The 22,140-nt window shown below is 41.7% G+C and overlaps 1 protein-coding gene across 3 annotated transcripts in view; it reads left to right on the top strand.

Moving 5' to 3' along the window:
• Positions 1–16,878, top strand: part of PAFAH1B2 (platelet activating factor acetylhydrolase 1b catalytic subunit 2) — a 27,539-nt gene extending 10,661 nt beyond the window's left edge. For all 3 annotated transcript variants that reach the window (XM_026505696.4, XM_057316846.1, XM_044386626.3), the window contains 4 exons: positions 6,228–6,317; positions 7,454–7,570; positions 9,440–9,562; positions 13,518–16,878. In XM_026505696.4, coding sequence (XP_026361481.1) covers positions 6,228–6,317; positions 7,454–7,570; positions 9,440–9,562; positions 13,518–13,796 — 609 coding nt within the window. In that variant the 3' untranslated portion in view covers positions 13,797–16,878. The remainder of the gene's footprint in view (positions 1–6,227; positions 6,318–7,453; positions 7,571–9,439; positions 9,563–13,517) is intronic.
• The last annotated feature ends 5,262 nt before the right edge of the window (positions 16,879–22,140 follow it).

Consider the following 22,140-nt stretch of genomic DNA (forward strand, 5'->3'; position numbering starts at 1 on the left):
GGCTCGATCCCAGGGCCCTGGGATCATGACCTGAGCCAAAGGCAGATGCTTAACCGACTGAGCCATCCAGGCGCCTCTCTTTCCACTCTTTAAATAGTATTTCTTTGCTATATATGAAAATACCATTTAGGTACATTTAGGAATATTTCGGCCATTTATAACTTTATTAAAAGTAGTAACTAAAACTAGATGTCTTTGTTGTTCCTGGCATGTTAGCAGGCTTTAAATAATTAGAATTGACTGGAAAAAAATAGTCAAATGGAAGAAAAACAGGAATATTTTTGAAAAAAATTTTTTTAGCTTGTATAGAAGGATCATTTTACTAAGTAATAAAATATATGCGCAGATCTTGGTTTCTTTTCTCCAGTGAAAGGAACCAGGGCTACTTGGAGAAGTGATTGCATCTACAGCTGGAACAAAGGAAATAAAAGATGGACCTGTAGCATCTTGTAGTGCAAGAGAGCAACTACTCAAGAAGGAAGAGGAAAAAAAGATACATGGCAAGAATATCACTGAAGTGAAGTGTCCTTAGTACATGTCATAGAAGACATGTGATACTGGTTTGATTCACTGGTGATATTCACTTTGACCACTTGGGGCCAACCTGAAAGAGCACCCAAGTGCAAAGTTGGACAATTTGAGCAGCATAGTAGATCATGATATTATTGGTTTATAATTCGAAGGATAAAGTATTCATGAATCCATTTTGCTATAAATAAATGATCGGATAAACGGGAGAAGAGACAATAATTTTAATTAATTAATGTCGGGGCACCTGGCTGGCTTAGTCGGTAGAGCATGCAACTCTTGATCTTGGAGTTGTGAGTTCGAGCCTCACATTGGTTGTACAGATTGCTTAAAAATAAAATCTTTTAAGAGTAAATAAATGTAGAAGGAGGAGGGGAAAAGAATACCCTCATTAGAACACCACGGTAATAGTTCCTGTAGGGAGGGTCCATCAGTGAATACTAAAATTAGTAGGCACACCTTTGAGGAGAGAGAGTGTATTTGCCTAGCCTCAGAAGTATCTCCCTGGAAATTACTTTGGTGCTTTTAACATAAGACCACATATTTTTTGATATCCCCTCCCTCCAGAAGGTAGAGCTTATTAATTCCCCCATCAGTGAGAGTTTGTTTGTTTGTTTAAGATTTTATTTATTTGACAGAGCGCACAAGCAGGGGGAGCAGCAGACAGAGGGAGAGGGAGAAGCAGGCTCCTTGCTGAGCAGGGATTCCAATGCGGGGTTCGATCCCAGGATGCTGGGATCGTGACCTGATCTAAAGGCAGATGCTCAACCTACTGAGCCGCCCAGGTGCCCCTAGTGTCTGTTTCTAACAAATACTGTATGGAAAGGAAAAATAATAACTATATATAGGTGGAGCAACCTGGCAAACACCACCTTAACCAAATGATCATTGTTAATATCACCAGTAATGTCATGTTGATATCGTGTACTCCCCTCTGATGTGATACAACAAGGGCACATCACCTCCGTGGTAGTCTTCCAGAATAATTTCATCACCTCAGTGTATTCGTGACAAAATAGCAGATCCAAATTGAGGGACATCCTACAAAACACCTGACTACTGCTAAACATGTCAATGACATGAAATACAAGGAAAGACCAAGAAACTGTCCTGTGATGGAAGAGACCAAGGAGACATGTAGACTAAATGCCATGTAATATCCTGAATTAGGCCTGGGAACAGGAAAAGGACATAGTGGAAAAATTGGTGCAATCTGAGTAAACTTTTTTAAGATTTTTTTTTTTTAATTTTATTTTTAAGTAATCTCTACGCCCAACCCAGGGTTCAAACCCAGAACTTTGAGATGGAGGTTCCCATGCTGTATTGATTGAGCCACCCAGGTGCCCCCTGAGGAAACTATTTTAGTTGATACTATTTATGAATGTTAATTTCTTGTAGCCAATGTACCATGCTTATGTAAGATGTTAACATTGGAGGGAGCTGAGTGAAAGGTATATGGGAATACTGTACTATCTTTGCAACTCTTGTATATCTAAAATTATTTCAAAACAAAATGTTAAAAGAAAAATAGTCATGATTAAAACAAATATTGAAGTTATGATACTTTCTATAAAGTATTACCAAAATACTACACCACATATCAGGAAATACCAGAAGCAGATGAACATGTCCACTAGGAGCGCTGTAGGAGTTACAAGCAACAAAATCCAGACTCTGGGAGATTCTGTAGGTCAAACGGTCATATTTCTTAGAAAATAAATTTGGGAGGTAGTGGTAGAGGGAAGGGGAAACCTGTTGATTAAAAGATTTAAGAGACAAATTGGATCCTGATTTATTTATTTTATTTTATTAAAGATTTTATTTGTCAGAGAGGGAGAGCGCGCACACATGCACAGGCAGGGGGAGTGGCAGGCAAAGGGAGAAGCAGGCTTCCTGCTAAGCAAGGAGCCCGATGCGGGACTTGATCCCAGGCTCCCAGGATCATGACCTGAGCCAAACGCAGACACTTAACTGACTGAGCCACCCAGGCGTCCCTGATTTTTAAAAAACCATAAACAATTTTTGAGACATTGAATTCGAACACAGTTATTTGTTGATATTAAAGAAATTACTCTTAATTTGGGGGAGTAGAATTGGTATATAAACAATATAAAATACTTAAAATATAAGTAGAATAAGTATTGTAGCATAGAATGCTATATCCTTAATTTGCTTCAAAATAATACGATGTTGGGAGTGAGCAGTAGTTTGGGGGATGACTGAAATTATAGTGGCCGTGAGATGATCAGTGTAGCTGGTGATGGATACATCACTGTGTTATTTTCTCTACTTTTGTGTACATTTGATATTTTTCATAACACATTTTTTTTAAGGGTGATACTCAAACACTTGACTGTAGACAAATGTAATATAAATTGTATCAAAACGTATTAACCAGGGACACCTGAGTGGCTCTGTCGATTAAGTACCCGACTCTTGATTTCGGCTCAGGTGGTGATCCTCAGGGTTGTGAGATCAAGGCCCTGCATCAGGCTCTGCGCTGGGCCTGGAGCCGGCTTGATTCTCTCTCTCCCTCTGCCCCTCCTCCCACTTGCGCACATGAGCTCTGTCTCTCTCTCAAAAACAAACAAAACAAAATATTAACCAGGAAAAGGCTCAGCAGCAGACTGAGGAAGATATTTGCAGTAAATAATACAGATGAAGCACTGATATTTTTTGGTATAGTATGAGTAAAAATATCCTCTAGGTACCACTAGAGAAGTATCTTGATAAACATCACAGAAAGTGTGTCACTTTTTTTTTTTAATTTTATTTTTTGAGAGAGGCACGCCTGAATGGGGGGAGGGGCAGAGGGAGAGGAAGAGAGAGAGGATCCCAAGCAGGCTCTGCGCTGAGTGTGGAGCCTGCTGTGTGCTCTGTCTCACGACCCTGAGATCACAACCTGAACTGAAATCAAGAGTTAGACACATAACCAACTGAGCCACCCAGGTGCCCTGAAAGTGTGTCACTTTTTGTTTCCAAAAAGTACATATTGTAATGTACACCAGTGCAGGTGTAGGTATGATAAAACCAGCTCTGATAAATTGCTAGAGTCAGGACAGATGCAGCCCTTCTGCTAAATTTGGAAATACATCAAGGATCCACGAAAGTGCTCATCTTTGACCTAAGAATTCCCAATGTGTAAAAAATAAAATATTGTACATTTCTTCATCACAGTAAATACGACACTACTGGCAAGTCTACCAGTAGGAAAACTTTAAAAAACCGGTGTGTCAGTGAATCCATTCAGTAGGATATTATGTAGCCGTTAAAAGTTAGGGCTATGAAAGTCACGTAGCTACACAGAAAAATACTTCTAATATAATGTTAACTGCAGTTATAATGGCCACTGTTTATTGAGTACCTACCGGGTGTTAGCCAAAAGCTGGGCCCCTTTCCTAGAACTCGTCTCCACAGCTCTGCAACAGAGTTGCCGTAGGATGTGAAAAACAGGACTCGGGTTATATGCTTTCTGGACTAGAAAGTAGACAAGCCAGAATTTGAACATAGGCTGTTCTGTCCCCAAAGCTATTGTGCCAAAAGAAGGTATGCATAGTGAGTCAACTATTTAAAAAAAAGCCTATGGAAAAATGGCAAGAGGAAAATACCCCCAAATGGTAGTTCCTGGGTAAAGATGGTAGAATGCTAAGTGTTTTGTTTTGATCTATTTTTCCGAACTTATTGTACCTACTCTTATACTTAAAAAGAGAACATAGAGTACCAGAACCTTTAGAACAGCAGAGCTTAAATTCCATGACATTCTAGAACTGTGAACGATTTTACTGGTATTGAGAAGTAGTTGGTACTGTAGTACCACAGTGGAGTGGAGAAGTGTTGGGGAAGTGTACCTATTCACCAGCTATAGTTTTATTCATGCCCATTTTATCCCTTCAGTTTAAAAATACTTATTAGGGGCGCCTGGGTGGCACAGCGGTTAAGCGTCTGCCTTCAGCTCAGGGCGTGATCCCGGCGTTGTGGGATCGAGCCCCACATCAGGCTCCTCCGCTGTGAGCCTGCTTCTTCCTCTCCCACTCCCCCTGCTTGTGTTCCCTCTCTCGCTGGCTGTCTCTATCTCTGTCGAATAAATAAATAAAATCTTTAAAAAAAAAAAAACAACTTACTAAAGCAGTAGTAATTTTAAAAGTTTATTTTCACAAAACATGGATGCAAAAAAAAGGAAAATCTAGGGTTGCCTGGGTGGCTCAGTCGGTTAAGCATCCAACTCTTGGTTTCAGCTCAGGTCATGATCTCAGGGTCTTGAAATCCAGTCCCAAGTCGGGTTCGGTGCTCAGTGTGGAGTCTGCTGGAGAGATTCTCTCCCTCTCTCTCCCGCTCTGCTCCTCCTCCACTTGGGCATGCTCTCTCTTTCTAAAATAAATACTTAAAAAAAAAAGGAAAATCTATATCAAATCCTGCCATTCTACAGGAGGAGTTCTTTTTATTTTCAGATTATTTCCAGAAGTAGTTTTGTATTTTCATCCATAGCGGATGAGTGTCTCCTATTCACCACAGTGTTATCTGTGCAGATATTAGCAGTAGAAACACTTAAATGTAACCGTACCTTAATTCCTAAGGAAAGCATCATTGAATGTAGAGCTTGAGGAAAAGGAGCAGCATTCAGACCTTTCCCTACAATTGGGTTAAAGACTGTTGCCTAGAGTATCATGTACATTTGTTTCAGGGATGAACATAGAAACGTCAACTACGTCCTTTAGTATCAATGAGTAAAATCCATTTTAAAAGCATCTTCTGGGGCGTCTGGGTGGCTCAGTGGGTTAAGCGTCTGCCTTCAGCTCAGGTTCTGGGATAGAGCCCTGCGTTGGGCTCCCTGCCTGGTGGGGACCCTGCTTCTCCCTCTCCCTGCTCATGCTCTCTCTCACTATCTCTGTCTCTCTCAAATAAATAAATAAAATCTTTAAAAAAAAAAAAGTGTCTTGTGTCCTTGCAGCAGAGAGAAGCACTCCAGGACTAGGTCATGGTCACCACTGCTTACAGACTTGGATTCGACTGAGAAAGCCTTGACTCCCACTTTGCCATTGTCTCACAGTTGGAGGTGAACAGGCATTTTCAAAGGCCATGTTAAATCCAAATAAAATACTTGATTCTTGATTGGTTCCTAGTTCAAAAAAAGAGATATAATACTTTATCCAAGTCTTGGAACAACTGGAAAAATTGAATATGGACTGAATATTATGGGATTATTGTTCGTTGTCTTAGATGTGATAATAATAGTTTTGTGGTTTTCTAGGAGACTGTTCTTACTCATGCTGAAATATTTAAGGGTGAAGAACCACACCATTTGCCACTTACCTTCAAATGGTTCAGCAAACACAAACAGAGCAAATATGGGAGAATGTTACTGTTGAATACAGGCAGAGATATACAGGTGTTCATTGTACTGTGGCTTTTCTGTGTGTCTGAAATCATCTTTTAAAAAAGTTTGAGGAAAAGATAAATTTATAAAAAGCATGTTAAATGTGTTTTTCTATTCTGATTTCAGTAGAATTCCAGTTTTCTTGAGCATATTAGAATGATCGGTGTGGTAAGGGTGGAAAGAAAGTCCCAGCAGTTCATTTCAGACAGAATAAGTAGAATGTTTAACAACAGAGTTACTGGTTGGACAACTGTTCTGTCTAGGCCAAGACCTCGCACCAAGAACGAAATGCCGGTTTCTAATTTTGCTTCCTTTTTCAAACCAGCACAACAGATTTGTCCTGGACTGTAAAGACAAAGAGCCTGACGTACTGTTTGTGGGGGATTCCATGGTGCAGTTAATGCAGCAATATGAGGTAAAGTGGAAGGGGTGAGGGTGGGTCTCGGCTACTAAGGTAAATCCACTCATCGCTAGCAAACTTTCACTCTGAGCTGAACCTATAGGCTCATTCGTGACCCTTTAGAAAAGCTCTAGTTCAGAGTGCGAGGGAGGTCAGACCTACATAATGGGATTCTTTGTGCCACCGAGCATGAGGAGACAAAAAATTTAGAATTGTTTCTAACTCAGCTCCCTTTTTTGCCTTGGCTTCCAAGAAACTTCCCGGTTACGTTTATTTACTTAAATTCGTCCTAGTCATGATTCTCAAGTCTTACCGTGTTTTACATTTTTTTATTTTGTGTATTTTTTAAAAGATTTATTTATTTATTTAATAGAGAATGTGGGGGAGGGGCAGAGGGAAAGAGAGAGAGAGAATCCCAAGCAGACTCCACACTGAGTGCAGAGCCCGATGTGGGGCTCAATCCCACGATCCTGAGATGATGATCAAGAGTCGGACACTTAACTGATTAAGCCACCCAAAGGCACCCCTTATTTGATGTGTTTTTGTGGGGGAACTTTTTTTTAAGATGTGCACTCTTCCAAGGGCAGTTTAAAGGAAAAGATAGCTTGATTCCTTTCTGGCTCCCACACTCTAAATTTCTTCATCTCATGTTTCTATTTCACCCTATTCATTTTGATGCGTGAGTAAAGGGAAAGGAGAGCTTACTAAGTTGGCACCTTGAGTATAAATGCTGGGACCTCCTAACGGCCATCGGGTGGCATTGTGACTCCATTCTTGAGCTGAGGTCAAAGGCTGCATTGACAACTGAGTGATAGAGGGGCACCTGTGTGGCTCAGTTGGTTAAGCATCCGACTCTTGATCTCAGGTCTCGATCTCACGATTGTGAGTTCCAGCCCCACCTTGGACTCCACGCTGGGCGTGGAACCTACTTAAAAAATGAAGTAAAAAATATATTAAAAAATAGTCGTAGAAGAACTGAGTGATACAGTGCCATCCTCAGAGCCCTGCGAACACTGAGTAGCTCACGATTTGCAGCATTATATTTGAATATAGAAAATGAAAATTATTCTTTCAGGTGCCTCACAACACATTGCAATGGAGGAATTTTATTTCCCACTCAGTTTAAATAAAGCCAGTTTTTCTCTTTTTAGATATGGCGAGAGCTTTTTTCCCCACTTCATGCACTGAATTTTGGAATTGGGGGAGATACAACAAGACATGTTTTGTGGAGACTAAAGAATGGAGAACTGGAGAATATTAAACCTAAGGTGAAATGAAACTAATGTTTTAAAGAATATCTTTAATCTTGAGTCTTTTCCAGGTGGTTAAATTGTCTGAAGCTGCTGGTAAAAACAAATTGCTTCTTTAAAGCATTACTTCGCTGCTGTTTGCTTTGTGCCCCTTTAAGAGAAATGATGCTGTTGTCCTTGCTTGAGAACATTGCAAATAGGTATTAAGAAATCAGTGTATTGCTTGCTTAGGTTGTACTTGTAGCTGTTGATAATGATCTTCTTCAGCTGTAGGAAGGGATTTGATGCTCATGAGGCATGCCATTTTGTAGACCTGAACGCAGTAACGGGGGAATCTGCTCAGACGTGGGCCGTGGTGGCAGTGCCACGATTCACTTCAGGAAGTCATTTTAGAGCTGTTGAACCATACAAACAAATTAGTAATCAAGGCATCCCAAGTTTTTCTGAAGAAAATTTGAAGCAGATGTGAACAAATGTTCACCATAAATGTGTACCCACTAGCTTAACACTTTATAAATGTCCTGAGTTGGCACACTGCATATAATTTTTTTTTAGCCCTAAGCAGAAAAAACCCACAGTTGATAACAGTTGGCTTTGTTGAAAGTATTTTGTTTTTTGCCTTTAAAAACTTTTTAATTTTTTAAAAAGATTTATTTATTTTAGAAAGAAAGCATGACTGGGAGGGGCAGAGGGAGAGGGAAAGAGAATCTCAGGCAGACTCTGTGCTGAGCCTGATGCAGGCCTTGATCTCATGACCCTGAGAACCCAACCTGAGCTGAAAGCAAGAGCCAGGTGCTTAATGGACTCCACCACCCAGGCGCCCCTTTTTATTATTTTTTATTATTTATTTATTTTAAAGATTTTTATTTATTTATTTGAGAGAGAGTGAGCCCCTGCAAGTGGGCGGAGGGGCAGAGGGAGAGGGAGAAGCAGACTCCATGCTGAGCGCAGAGCCCGACATGGGGCTCTGTCCCTTCACCCAGAGATCACAACCTGAGCTGAAATCAAGAGTCAGACGCTTAACCAGTTGAGCCACCCAGGCACCCCTCTTTTTTTAAAAAATATTTTATTTTTAAGTTTTCTGTATACGCAATATGGGGCTCGAGCTCACAACCCCGAGATCAAGAGTCCCACGCTCTACTGACTGAGCCAACCAGGCACTCCTATTTTTTGGCCTTTCTATTAGAAAAACTCGTCCACGTACCTGTCTTTTGTGACAGGGTGGAAAGTTACTTGGTTGGGTTGTGTAGTAAGATATATGTCTCCAGGTGACAGACATCTTGTAAATTAATTTTTTTTTAAGAGAAAAAACTTGAAACTTCATCCAGCCTCCTCCCCAGCTACTCTTTCTTCAGTGTAACTGTGCGTTTATTTATACCAGTTACGTTTCCTTGGGTACTTTTGTTATTTTTTCTGGAAGATACTTCTAGTCAGGGAGTTTCTATGGTAGGAGTTGCAAATATTTTTCCCTGGCTTTCTTACATTTCACTTTATTTTAATAATTTCTTCAACATGCAGAGTTTTTATTTTTATACAGTTGAATTTGTTATCTTTTTTGTGTGGTTTCTGGATTTGAAGAGATTAGCTTCCAACTAACTCCACAGTGATGGAAGAATTCTGTCATTTCCTCCTAGTATAGTTTTACTACTTTGGAATTAATCTGCTTGGAATTTATCCTGAGATATATGAGGCCTAACTCAATGTTTAAAGATGAAGTTATCCCTACCATTTGACAAGTTCACCTTTTCTTCTTTTGATTTTTGAAATAAGATTTTTATCTAAATATTGATAAAGATTTTTATCTAATATTAGATTTTTATCTAAACATTCTTTTATTCTTGGTTATTTACCCCTGCCCCAACTTTTTTTTTCTTCCCTCAATTATAGGTCATTGTTGTCTGGGTAGGAACAAACAACCATGAAAATACAGCAGAAGAAGTAGCAGGTGGAATCGAGGCCATCGTCCAACTTATTAACACAAGGCAGCCGCAGGCCAAAATCATTGTATTGGTATGTAGTCTTTGGGTGGGTAGAGTCTTTGATGTCATTAGGTCAGGTGAGGAATGTTTTTAGAAACATGACCGCTCATGAATATCGAGAATCTTGGTGGAAGCAGTTTATGGTACTCCTGAGAGGTTCTTCTCTGATACAGCCTGTTGTCTTACCGGTTTCCTCACTTCCCAGACCAGCCGTGGGAGTCATCTTTTATCTGCTCATCCTTGTTTAGAGGTGAAAATCCTCTTTGTTGTCTCAGGTAGCCTTAATTGTTTTTTTATCTGTCCTCTGATAATTTTTATAATTTTTTAAAATTTTTATTTATTTATTTGAGAGAGAGAGTACAAGCAGAAGGACAGGCAGAGGGAGAAGCAGGCTCCTCACTGAGCAGGGAGTGCGACACGGGGCCCAATCTTAGGACCCTAGGATCATGACCTGAGCTGAAGGTAGACACTTCACCAACCGCACCACCCAGGCGCCCCAAATTTATAAAATTACGTATGAAACTTGTCCTAGTCCTGAGTCTCTTTTTATTAGACTGGGTTTGGATTAACTTAGATGTGTTGTTCAGTCCCACTGTTAATGTGTTAAAGGTGGTATACTTATTAGAATCTCTGAATTCTCTAAAACATCAGAGATTCTATTAGCAAAAAAATGAGTGCTTTATAGTCTTACCCCTAATAGAGAGTGCTGCCTGAAGGTAAAGCATTACATCTTCATGGTCTCAGAGATAAATAGCTGTCTTTCAGTGTGATATTCGTAGCGAAACTAAATTCTGAATGTATTCAGTTCTTTAATGAGATGATGTTGAGAAGGTAGTCATTAATTCAACAAACACGAGGCTCACTCTGTACAAGACACTGTCCTGGGTCCTGAGCATACAAAAATGAGTAAGACCTTGTTCCTCTCAGGGATCACACGGTCTAGTCTAGTGGTAGATGGACACAGCAATATAAAGAGAGAATTAGCATACTGTATGCTAATGGGAGTGATTATACTGTATGCTAAGGGGAGAACAGGTTTTTTTGGTCTTTTTTTTTAAGATAAGAGAGTGCGAGTGCACTCAAGCAGGGGGAGGAGCAGAGGAGGAGAGAGAGGGAGGGTGAACAAATCTCAAGCAGCCTCAGTACTGAGTGTGGATCCTGATATGGGGCTTGATCTGAGGTCATGATCTGAGCCAAAACGAAGAGTCAGATGGCTAACTGACTGAGCCACCCAGGGGCCCCATGAGAACAGATGGATTTTAGACATAAAAGCTGATATCTGACTATAATTTTAAAGAATTCATTGGTCTCCAGACAAATGGAGAAAGGAAAGAAGGCATGACAGAGGGAGGAAAAAAAGTGGTGAAAGGCTTATTATACTTGTGTATGTGTGTGTTGGGCAGGTGAAGCAGGGTGCTTGAAGAATTTTAGAGCTGTCGTTGAATAAAGTTGAAGGCTGGGATGGTTAGGAGAAAGAGGCTGTGGCAAAGTCATTGTAGGGATTTGTATGCCTTGAGAGAGGAGTTCGGATTTTTCTTATTGGTGCTGGGGAGCCACGTCTTATTTTTTTATCACATGGTATTTAATATAATTTATTTGTCTATATCCCTGGTTTACTCCAGAAAGGGTTGTGGTTAAGAGTCCACCTCTGAGGTACAGTGGCTGGGACGTGGCTGCTTAGGAAATATTTGTTGCATGAACGTTGCTGAATAAATCCTCCGTAAATAGTCTTTGTTTCAACCAGACTTTTAAATTTGATATACTCTGGTGTTGCCTACAACACTCCAACATGAGCAGCACCCTGAATGACTGACTCTCTGAGGGAATGGTTGCAGAAGTCACTTGAGCATAACAGCCCCGATCCAATGACAGTGACAAGAACTGTGTGGAAACAAGAGTTATGACGTATTTAAGTGAAAGTCCAAATACTGAACTGTCTGTATATTATATTTAGAATTACTTAAAATACAGATGACCGTTGAGGGGCACTGACCCCCATACATTCAAAAATCTGCATATAACTTTTCACTCCAAAATTTAATTACTAATAGTCTATTGATCAGAAGCTTTCCTGATAAGCAGTCGGTCAACACATATTTGGCATGTTATATCTATGACATACTGAATTACAATAAAGCTAGGGAAAAGAAAATGTGACTAAGAAAACCATAAGGAAGAGAAAATAAATTTACAGTACTGTATTTATCGAAAAACATTTGTGAGTAAGTGGACCTGTGCACTTCAAACCCGTGTTGTTCAAGGGTCTGCTATAGTCAATGTTAAAGAAATTAGGAGGATAATATTTTTCTTTTTTGTTTCTTTTAACACGATAGTATTTTAGTAATTATTACAGGGAAAAATCACAGCATACTTCTGATATTCTCATATTAAGGAAGATGCTGTGCAAATATATAAGTTGCTTTTCTCATCCGTTCTTGAAAATCCCAATAGGTATGGTGCCCTGTTCTTAAGGCTTACTCAGTTTTTATGGCTTTGACTGTCGTGGTATTCTTCGAATGTCGGAAAAAAGCATGTATTTGTTGTTCACTGGCCATCCTTCCTGATGGCTTGTATCTCAGCGAGACTTAGATATGTAAGCATAAAGGGCAGTTCTTTTTTGTTAACTATTAGATGCAGAGCCTAATACTTTTAACACTTACGTAAATGATGGTTTAGGATTGGCTTGATCTGTGAAATTTTTGAGATGCTTAACAGGGATAGGAGATGGTCTAGGGTAGCAGAGTCATAATTATCTATAATTCTCATTTGGAACTATACAATCACATAATAGAGTGGTAATAAAGCTTCCCACATTTTGCTGAAAAAAATTAAAGCAGACATGAATAAGTACTTACTTTAGCGTAAAGTTGTTTTTCTTTTAGTAGAATACACACAGAAAATCTGTTTTTTTTTAAATAGGATCTCTTACCATAGCCTGTAGGAGAAATGGGTAGAAACTTTTTTTGCCTACATAGGAATAACTTGGTGTGTGCTATCATTAGTTATAAACCAACTGAAAGGCCGTCTGACAATAATTTTATAATAGAATCAACATCTGTAAAAGGACATTCCTAGTTTGAGATGATAAACCTTGCTCTTGCCAAAGTAAGATGGACTTTTATAGACTATAGAAGGATAGACACGTGACTCATCTGAAAGTTGGATAATTAACATAAGTTAAAAATGCATTTAGGAAGTATCTGTTTTATCTGAGCAGATATAATGTGGCCTTGATTGTTCAAGACCGCATTTGTTCCCACCCTGTTTCTCATGTGCACTGGTATAGGTTCCACGTAGCATTCAGAAATACATGTGCATTTGAGCTGGATGATTCTGATGACTATATGGAGAGTGAATTGAAGGGAAGACCACACTGGAGGTAGGAAGACCAGTCAGGAGACGTGACGTTAACTGAGTGAATAGTGGTAGGTTTCCAAGCCAGAGCAGCATGTATAATCAGAATGGGGGAGAGGGACAACAATGTTTTGAAAAGGATTGAGGATGCAAAAGCTGAGTAATTTAATGATAAATAGATAAGGTATGTGGGGTGAAAATGCAGGGATGTCGGAATGATCCGTTGGTACAGAGAATGTGCAAGGAGTGGGGTGTGCACAGTGTGGGGAGAAGGTGATGAATTGCTTTTGGACATGTCCGGTCGGGAGTGCCTCGGGAAGTTTGGCAAGTTTGGCTCTGGGCTAGGATGTTCAGAGCAGGCCGAGTAGTGGGCCAAGGACAAAACCCTGAGCATACCAACAGTTAAGGGACAGGAGGAGGAAGAGGAGCTTTTGCAGAAATAAAGAAGGAATGGTCAGAGAACTGTTGTTAAAACCGATCTAGTCCAGAGATTCTAGTGTAGTATTTGAGAAATCCGAGTTTAAAGAATGTCGACTGGAGCAGTTGTTCCAGGAATCTCGGGAATCACGGAGAAGTCGGTAGAAAAAACCAGTGACTCTTCTCATTTTCTGTTCTTCTCTGCTTTGCCCCAGGGTTTGCTACCTCGAGGTGAGAAGCCCAACCCGTTGAGGCAAAAGAACGCCAAGGTGAACCAGCTCCTCAAGGTTTCCCTGCCGAAGCTCGCCAACGTCCAGCTCCTAGACACAGACGGGGGCTTTGTGCACTCGGACGGTGCCATCTCCTGCCACGACATGTTTGATTTTCTGCACCTCACAGGAGGGGGCTACGCCAAGATCTGCAAACCCCTGCATGAACTGATCATGCAGTTGTTGGAGGAGACCCCTGAGGAGAAACAAACCACCATCGCCTGACGGGCTCCCATCAGTGTTACTCGCACCCCAGCTTCCTCAGATCAGTTATATCACTGGCACTACAGAATCCTTCTCTTTCCTAAGGCACTTTGCATTGTAGAATGTTCCTGGATGTTCATATCTAGTGTTTGAAGGGGAGGAGGGATTGAAACTGGTCCTGTACATAGAAGGTTGGTTTGACACAGGAGACAAATTAGCCAAGGAAGATTGTTGTTTAAATTCGTTTGAAACCAGAAGGGGACTTTTTAGTTGTATGTGTGACACATTCTTTGGATTATCACAGTTTTTCCTAGGACAACATCGAGCCTAAGGACTGAACAAAATGAAGATTTTCTTTTTCTTGGCCTTTCTTTCTATGGATTATGTCATGTATAGTAACGATCAGGATCACACCTGCTTGGCTTTAAAACAGATGTCTTTTCCAGTTTTTTAAAGTTCATAATTTAGCTCTTTGTTTTTAGTTTGCTTTACTTCTATGTATTTGCAACATTTTCTTAACAGCATCAGATTGAACGTGCTTGTGATTCAGATATGGGAGACGCTATGGTTACAAGTGAATTTGTTCCACTCTCTTAATCTTTCCCATGTTTAGCAGTGGAAGATAGGTTTTGCCCCATTTGGGGGACTCTACGGAGGGTATTATTTTTATGCTGCTGAATATCATGTCTATAATAGACCCATGCATGCAGCCTTTCCTCCCTATTTCCCCTCATCCCCTCTTTGTTTTGGGGGGGTGTCCTTGTTGACATTACAGGCTTTTAACACATTTTTGACCTAGGAGCTCTGTTGCTGGAAGTGTAAGTCCCCAGCCAGTTCCTCTCATGATGATAGTACTGATGTGCGGCTCATTCTCGTGTGGTGCTCTGTGCGTAGTCTGTGTAGTGCTGTCCAGAGTCGGAGTTCTGGTTTGGTTTGTTTTGTTTTTCCCTCAAAATGTGTTACACTTTCCTGTTTTAGAGAAGAAGAAAAAAAAAAGCAACCAGAACTCTTTTTCCCATTCCATAAGCCCTGACATTATTTCAAGTTTTATAATATCTTAGGGTGTATATTGTATTTTTTTTATTGGCTTCGTTTTTAAATCATATCAGTCCAGAAAAATTTGGCCTTTTCTCATGGGGAAACAAATGGAGCTTCTCTTCAGAATAGGCATTCTACCTTGATCCCACCATTTTAGTGAAAAAGAACTAGGTTTGTTTGACTTGCAGGGTCTGAGAATTTCTTTCAAGAGAGCTCTCTATAATCTTAATGGTTGAGCTTCAAGAACTGCCATTTTTAAAATAATGGAACAGTACATGGTTTATTGTTCAGTTTACCTATGGAAAATGTACAAACTGGATCTACAAACAAATATTTTAAACTGGACCAGGTGGGTATTGGAGTAACCTATTAGAATGTGCTCTGCACTGACTCTCCTTACCATTCAAGTTCAGTGGCTAAGGCATATGTTCGATGTTCTGCTCACAAGGCAAGTGTCAGTGCTTTTGTGAGTTGGAGGGGTTTGCTGATTTGTGCTAAGAGCCACTTCTGATTGAGAGGGATAGAACTTGGGCTGATGTTTTTCTTGTGAAATGTCTTTCTAGGAATATTTTTGGTCTTATCTTTAGTCTTTTTTTTTTTTTTTTAATACATTTCTGAATGTATCATGTCTTCACTAACGACAGAAAGTACATGTGATGTTTACTAGACTCGTTTCCCACATTAAGGTTCCCTCTCTTTTTAGGAGCCCAGATTCTTGAGTTTATCAGGACAGGTCTTTTCATAGCTGAGGCATAGTTCTAAGGAGGGCAGAGACTTAATGAAGCCAGAAGTTTGTGTGTGAAAAGACCGATTCTTATCCAGGTCTTTTTCCATTTGTCAGAGGGCGGGAGTATCGTCCAAACAAACGCGTTAGGTTATTCCTGCAGCATGCGCTCTTAGCTTCCCTCTGGACTAAGGATCAAATAGCCCTTTGTGAGCTGGCCTTTGGCTCCTTTGCTTATGTGTGTAAACCTCGGGTGTTACTACATTTTATACCTACCAGAGCTATTCGAGCAATAGTATTTGAACCACTAGCCTTTTAAATAAAAGTCTGCCCCATTGCTAATATGCAGAGACTGAGTCCACTTTCATTTCTTGCCCGCTTGCTTTCACTGCTTTAGGCAAAAAGTGTTCATCTGTTTTCCTTTGATTGACATCCCTGTTTGCTACAGTGACAGAATTTAATGCTTACTCTTCGGATTTCTCTCTTTATACTTTTCGTGTAAGTGTAATGCACTGTCCAAGTGAAATGTCCTAGTTGTCATTGTGATTAAGGGGCCAACTTTCCAGACAGCTAGCAGAGGTGTTCCAGTCCTCCCCCCCCCCCCCAAGTTTTAATTCCTTTGCCCTTCCATTCCCGATACCTAGCTGGCAGCCAGTGATGGCTGTGGATTTCTGTGGGCACATTGTGAATGTGGCAGGTTGAGGACGTACTGCCAAGGGTCACCTAAGGCATGTAGTTTTGCTGCCTCCATATTCTAGGCTGCCATGGGCAGTGGTCTGGCGCCCACTTAGGGTCTTTTTGGACTGTTGGGGGCATCTGTCTAAACCTGAATCTTCTGTGAAAAACCTTAACCCAACAAAACAAATCTTGAGTAGCTCATGCCCTGTTCTTAAGAATTCTGTCTCTCGTTGTTAAAAAACAAACAATAACAACAACAACAACAACAAAAAAACCTCTTTTTTTTTTAATCTAGTCACTGTTTACAGTTGTATGCTAAAGCCTGAAATATTGTCTGTGCTGTGGTGTATGAGCATTGCCAATTTTATATTTATTGCAGTGAAGAAGAAACTAAAAATATATGAAAATGAGGAGCGTGTCCACGCTCCTAAATCCGTGTGGGTGCATGTTGGAGAAGTGAGTTGGGCTCTCTTGAAAGGAGGCGTTTTGGAGTGGGGTCTCCCAGGCTTCTCCTTGGTGTTCCTGCTTGGGGATCACTGCTGCTAGCTGACTGGACCTCCCCAACAGAAGTTTGTGATTCTGCTTTGGCGAAGTTTCATTGACTAGTAGAACTCATTCTGTTTTAGTGCATATTTCAATATAAATGTAAACATTTCACTCAAACTTGCTTATGTCGTTCTGTCTCCTTTATCAGAGTCTGGATTCCAATGGAGGAAAAAAGGGATGCTTTTTTTCCCCTACCTTATCACAGGCCCATTGGATACTTAGAACATCCTGCTGCTTTTCTGGGGAACTGAATGTACTGAGCTGACTGTCATCACATCTTGATCTCAGGGCTGTAGGAGGGAAGGGTGGGGTGAGCAGATACAAGGAATCCGAACCAGACACCTGGGGAAATTGTCAAAGGAAGTATTTCAGATTGGTTATGAGTATCTGTCAGTTAAAAGGAACTGATTCTTAAACTGTTAAACTGACCTCTTGGTCTTTTTTTCCTAATTTCAATCTTTAGAATTTATTCACATTAAATTTGTAATTTCCATTGTTTCTTGCTCTATTCCTCACACTAGTAATCATCAGTTTCCTTTTTTACACTTCAGACTGTCTCTTTCTGCTGTTGCCCCCAGCATGCACTCAAGCACTTCAAATTAATCGGACGATTCTAGGGAGAAAATCGTACTAATACTACGTAGGTGTATCCGTCCCCATTCTGCTGTTGGCTGAGAGGCCCAGGGAGATGTGGATGGTATACATCTAAGAGTCATAATTTTGGTGCCTGAGCTGGGATTTGAACCCAGCTTTACCGGATTTCAGAGTCCTTGCCTTGCCACTACTCATTCAGTCTGGACTGTCTTTCTTGTAGATTCTGATTCAGTGAGTTGATGATAGATAACATCCCTAGTTCCCTTTCAGTTGAAGGTGCGGGGAATGAAGTGACCATCTTCTCGCTCGGACCAAGTCAGCAGCTTCTTCAGACCTTTCTGCAGCCGATATACTCCTCCTCCGTTCTGTTCTCCACACAGCCACACGATTATTAGAATTTATTTAAAGTGGGTTACCTGGCCATCTTGCTTTCCACGTTAAAACCAGCAGTAGAGGGGCACCTGGGTGGCGCAGTCGTTAAGCATCTGCCTTCGGCTCAGGGCGTGATCCCAGCGTTCTGGGATCGAGCCCCACATCGGGCTTCTCCACTGGGAGCCTGCTTCTTCCTCTCCCACTCCCCCTGCTTGTGTTCCCTCTCTCGCTGGCTGTCTCTGTCAAATAAATAAAATCTTTAAAAAAAAAAAAAAAAAAAACAGCAGTAGAATGAAATTGTGGTTTTGGAGCAAGAATTTTTGGTGGTACACATGAAGGCGTTCAAAGACTGCTTGGCTGTTAGCATGTCAGTAAGTTCAGACTGACAGGAAGACGCTTGGGTAAATGAAGTTTAAGATGTAAAGGAAATAGGAAAGTGTAAGTATAGTCAAATGGCAGAAAGATAATTAAAATAGGAAGTTACCAGCTTCCATATGCTGAGGAGTGGGGGTGGGGACCACAGGGGTAGATGAAAATATGGAGGGTTCGTTCATACCAGGGACGTTAAAGCACAGCCACCTCCTTGGCAGTCCACCCTTACCCAGGAGTCTGGAATGTGTGTGCAGACAGGCTGGTGGTATGCTGTAGACCACTTCATCCGAACTGGATGAATGGCGTCAATGGCATCAGACTCCTAACATGATGTGACCACGGAGCTCAGGACAGGAGCCACGAGCATGGACACAGCTCTGACGTAGCACATTTGCCTCCCCAGTCTAAAACAGCCTGACCCAAGTATGACCTCTTTATAGCCATGATATGAGAACAAGGGTCAGTTACTCAGCTGGCCCATTAGGGCCCAACCTGATGACTAGCCACCAACCACGCCAGCAGTAATTACAGCAAATTGATACGCCAGTAAAATGTTCCTTAGCAGCTGCAAGATTCTATGTTCTTTTGTATCATCTACTTTACCACTCTTCACCACACTGATGCTACTGGGTTGAACTGGTTTACTCCTGTAAGAATAGAATATGGAGATACTAAGATATTTCTGTCTTTCTAGTTGTCTTCCTCCCATATATAATCACACCGGGTTCGTCTCTACCCTCTCCTCCCCCAGAGGCTTTGCCTTTGTAAGTGGCTCACTGGTTCCCCTGAAGTCACAGAGCAGCAGTGAAAGCAGCCTAGGCCCTTTGTTAAGTGTATCCAAACTACTACCCCATGTGAACTTCTTCACTGGTCCAGAACGAGTGGGTAGGGGGGAAGGCTCCCTCACCAGCACCCACTTGGGGAAAAACGACAAAACCAGCAGGAGAGTCAGTCCCATCTCCTACTTTTCTCCAGTCACAGCAGGGGAAAAATCCTCACTCCGCTACATATTTTTACATAGCCATGAAGCAAAGTCCTTAGAGGTTTGATAAACATTCAGTCTTTATTCTACTCTGGCCTGATTTTATGCTGTCAATTTTATGATCTCAAAAAACATTTTCCATACTGCTCAAGCTTGGACCTTGGCGACACGTCAGTAGACCGCAGCAGGCTCATCCATAACTGCTGATAGTCCAAGCCGTGAGAAATCCAATGCTCTCCATGACTTGACCCTCTTCCATTCATATCCTCGCACCCCTTTGAACCTTCATGCCAATAGCACTGAACTTGGAGTCTATGACTTTACTCCAAGTTGAGACCCCTTGTCTGGAATATGCTCCTACTCCTTGGCTAGGCTCGCTTCTACTCATCTTTTCAGAGCCCCCTCAGGAACACCTCCTGGGGTGTTCTCTGATTCCCCTGCTTTCCAGCTCTGGTTTGTACTAGATCTCTCGTCTCTGGGTTCCCATAATACCTTGTGTAAATCTGTAATCATTGCACTTGCTCTGTGTTATATGCTTACCTATTTGTCTACACTGTTAGATTATGTATTCTTAAGAACAGAGAACGTGGTTTAAGTATCTGTGTTCCCAGCACCCAGCTTAGTGACTAGTACAAACTAGGCATTGAATAAATGAAAGAGTGAATGAACAGGAGATGGAGTGATTTGTTCATGGTCACCTAGCCGGTAACCATCAGAGCTGAAATTGGAGTACAGATCTTTCGACTTCATTTCCTGCTCTTTCAATGATACCATGCTGCTGCTTGTGAGGAACAGTGCACGTTATTAATAAGGACAAACAAAATTCACTTAAAAACAGATACCATACATGCCTATCACAAAAGTTTTTGACACATTTTCTGGAATTGTTTGATTGAAACTAGATGGAATTAATAAGGTAGCTTTTATAGGAAAAGTGAAACCGAAGAAAAAGTTAGACCGGTTCAGAGGAACAAAGGTATCATGAATGAGAGCATCACCTTTGTGAAGGCTCCGAGGTAACAGGAGAAGCTATGGGAGGTGGCCTGTATGTGAGCCAGAGTGTAAAGAGAGGGGACCCTTTCTTTTATTCAGAGCAACATGGAATAAGGGCTGAGTAGCTGCCCGGGTTATCTTTAGATAACAGCCAGAGAGGAGAGAAAGGTTCTTGAGTTGCATCTTCTGATTTCCTAGCTGGAGACCCAAGCTTTCTTGAGATAGGAGGATGGCTCATTTTTAATCAGTGATCTTTGGAGACAGATTTGAGTTGATCAATATTTTATCTCCTTGTTTTCAGCAGCCTGATTGACCAGCTTCATTTCCTGCAGAGCTCTGATGTTGATTCCAGCACATGGCAACAGGGAACAAGGATGCAAGCCCTGAATGTATTGTTCACCACGTTTCTCAGGCTGAATGGTGAAACCCCAGGAAATGGAAAGTGGCTGATCTTTCTTTGCGGAAAGTTTGCCCCCTCCATCAAAGCTGCTCTCCCTTGACTCCCCTCCTACTCTTTAGACAATAGTTCAGGATGATAAATGCATCCAAGCCCAGCCCCCCTGTGCTGCGTTTAGGAGGTAAATGGACATAAGACATGACTCTTGAAGGCTCAGAAAGTTTAATTTGCCTCCGATGCCCAGTGCAGGGGCTTTCTGACATCAAAGCCCTTTTTCCATAGTACCATGAAGCCATGTGACAGGTTTGAGACCTGAGCCCCAGAATGACAGAGTAAATACTCTGATTCCTAATCTGATGTGCATCCCGTTTTCATAGCCCTTGGAGAGATGACCAGACCCAAGGGCAGCCTTGAGAAAGAACAGCATTTGCACGGTGGAGAGAAAGAAGGGCTGTACAGTGCTCTTGCTGCTGGGGCTGCTGGGCAACTCTGTTTGAGTTCTGCATGGATATACTGAGACCCTTTTATGGTTATGATGAAAACAGGGAACTTCAAGTCCACTTCCTTTAGAGGGCTTGTTTGTGTAAATTTTTTTTCTGGGTAAAAGTTACTTAATTCTAAAGTCGGGTTTGATCCTGTCATCCACCCACAGGCATGGCCACTCTCTGCCCCATATGGAAAGCTGGGAACCTCGTTGGCTGCCTGGTTAATGGTCCCATTTCTTAGGTCCTTTCTGCACTCAGGATCAGAAGGATGGCCCACAGGGAAATAGAAGGAAGTCATCTGAGCCTTGTGACCCTACCCTGCCCTCATCACCAGGGCTGGAGTTGGGCCTTTTATATAATGTGGTAGATAATGCGGTAGCTGGACCAGCACAGAAGGCCCAGGGGGCTGCCCTAAGTCCTTGACATCTCCTCCTTTGCTCTCACAAGTCTGGCTTTGAGACCCAGCACTGCCCTTCTTTTATGCTAACTGCTGTAGCCAACAAAAAGGCCTTCTCTCCTCTCAGCACTGCCAGACCTGAGAAAGGACCTATTCATAACTGGGTTGTGCTTTCCCTCCCAGGGGGTGGAGCAGAAGGGCTGAGAAAAGTTCTGCAGACCTGAGAACCGCAAGAAAGTCTGGGGCTGCCGCCCTCCTACCCTGTTTGAACACAGAAGGTGCTGAGGATTCAAAGGTTAAGCCCATGAGCCTGTGCAAAAGGGAAAGGTCCCTTCTGGGTTTATTTAGATAGATTTCTCCTAAGATACTGCTAGGAGAAAGGGAGCAAGTAAATATCAGCAGTCCCAGTTGTCTGGCCCCAGACCAGTGGTTCTCAAAATGTATCGTGCATATCAAACTTCTGGAGTGCTTGTAAAACCCAGATTCCTGGGCTGCACCTCCAGAGACTTCAATTCAGCAACTGTAAGTTGTGTCTGGCTATGCATTTTAAACAGGCCAGGGCAGGCATTTTGCCCCAAAGCCTAAGAGGCAGAGTTGGGATGCCCCCAGCCTGGGCTTATTCAATACAGCCCCCGGACCGACCAGCCTATAGCTGAGACGAGTGGTTCTCACAGCACCCAGGAAAGTTCCCAGAAACCAGTTAAATTACATCAAGTTTAGGTGGGGAGCTCAAACTCACAGTGAGAATATTTCTTAGAGTTCCAGATTTATTGGCAAGATGAAGAGG

The sequence above is a fragment of the Ursus arctos genome, unplaced genomic scaffold, assembly GCF_023065955.2.
Source record: "Ursus arctos isolate Adak ecotype North America unplaced genomic scaffold, UrsArc2.0 scaffold_22, whole genome shotgun sequence".
In the NCBI taxonomy this organism is placed as follows: domain Eukaryota; kingdom Metazoa; phylum Chordata; class Mammalia; order Carnivora; family Ursidae; genus Ursus; species Ursus arctos.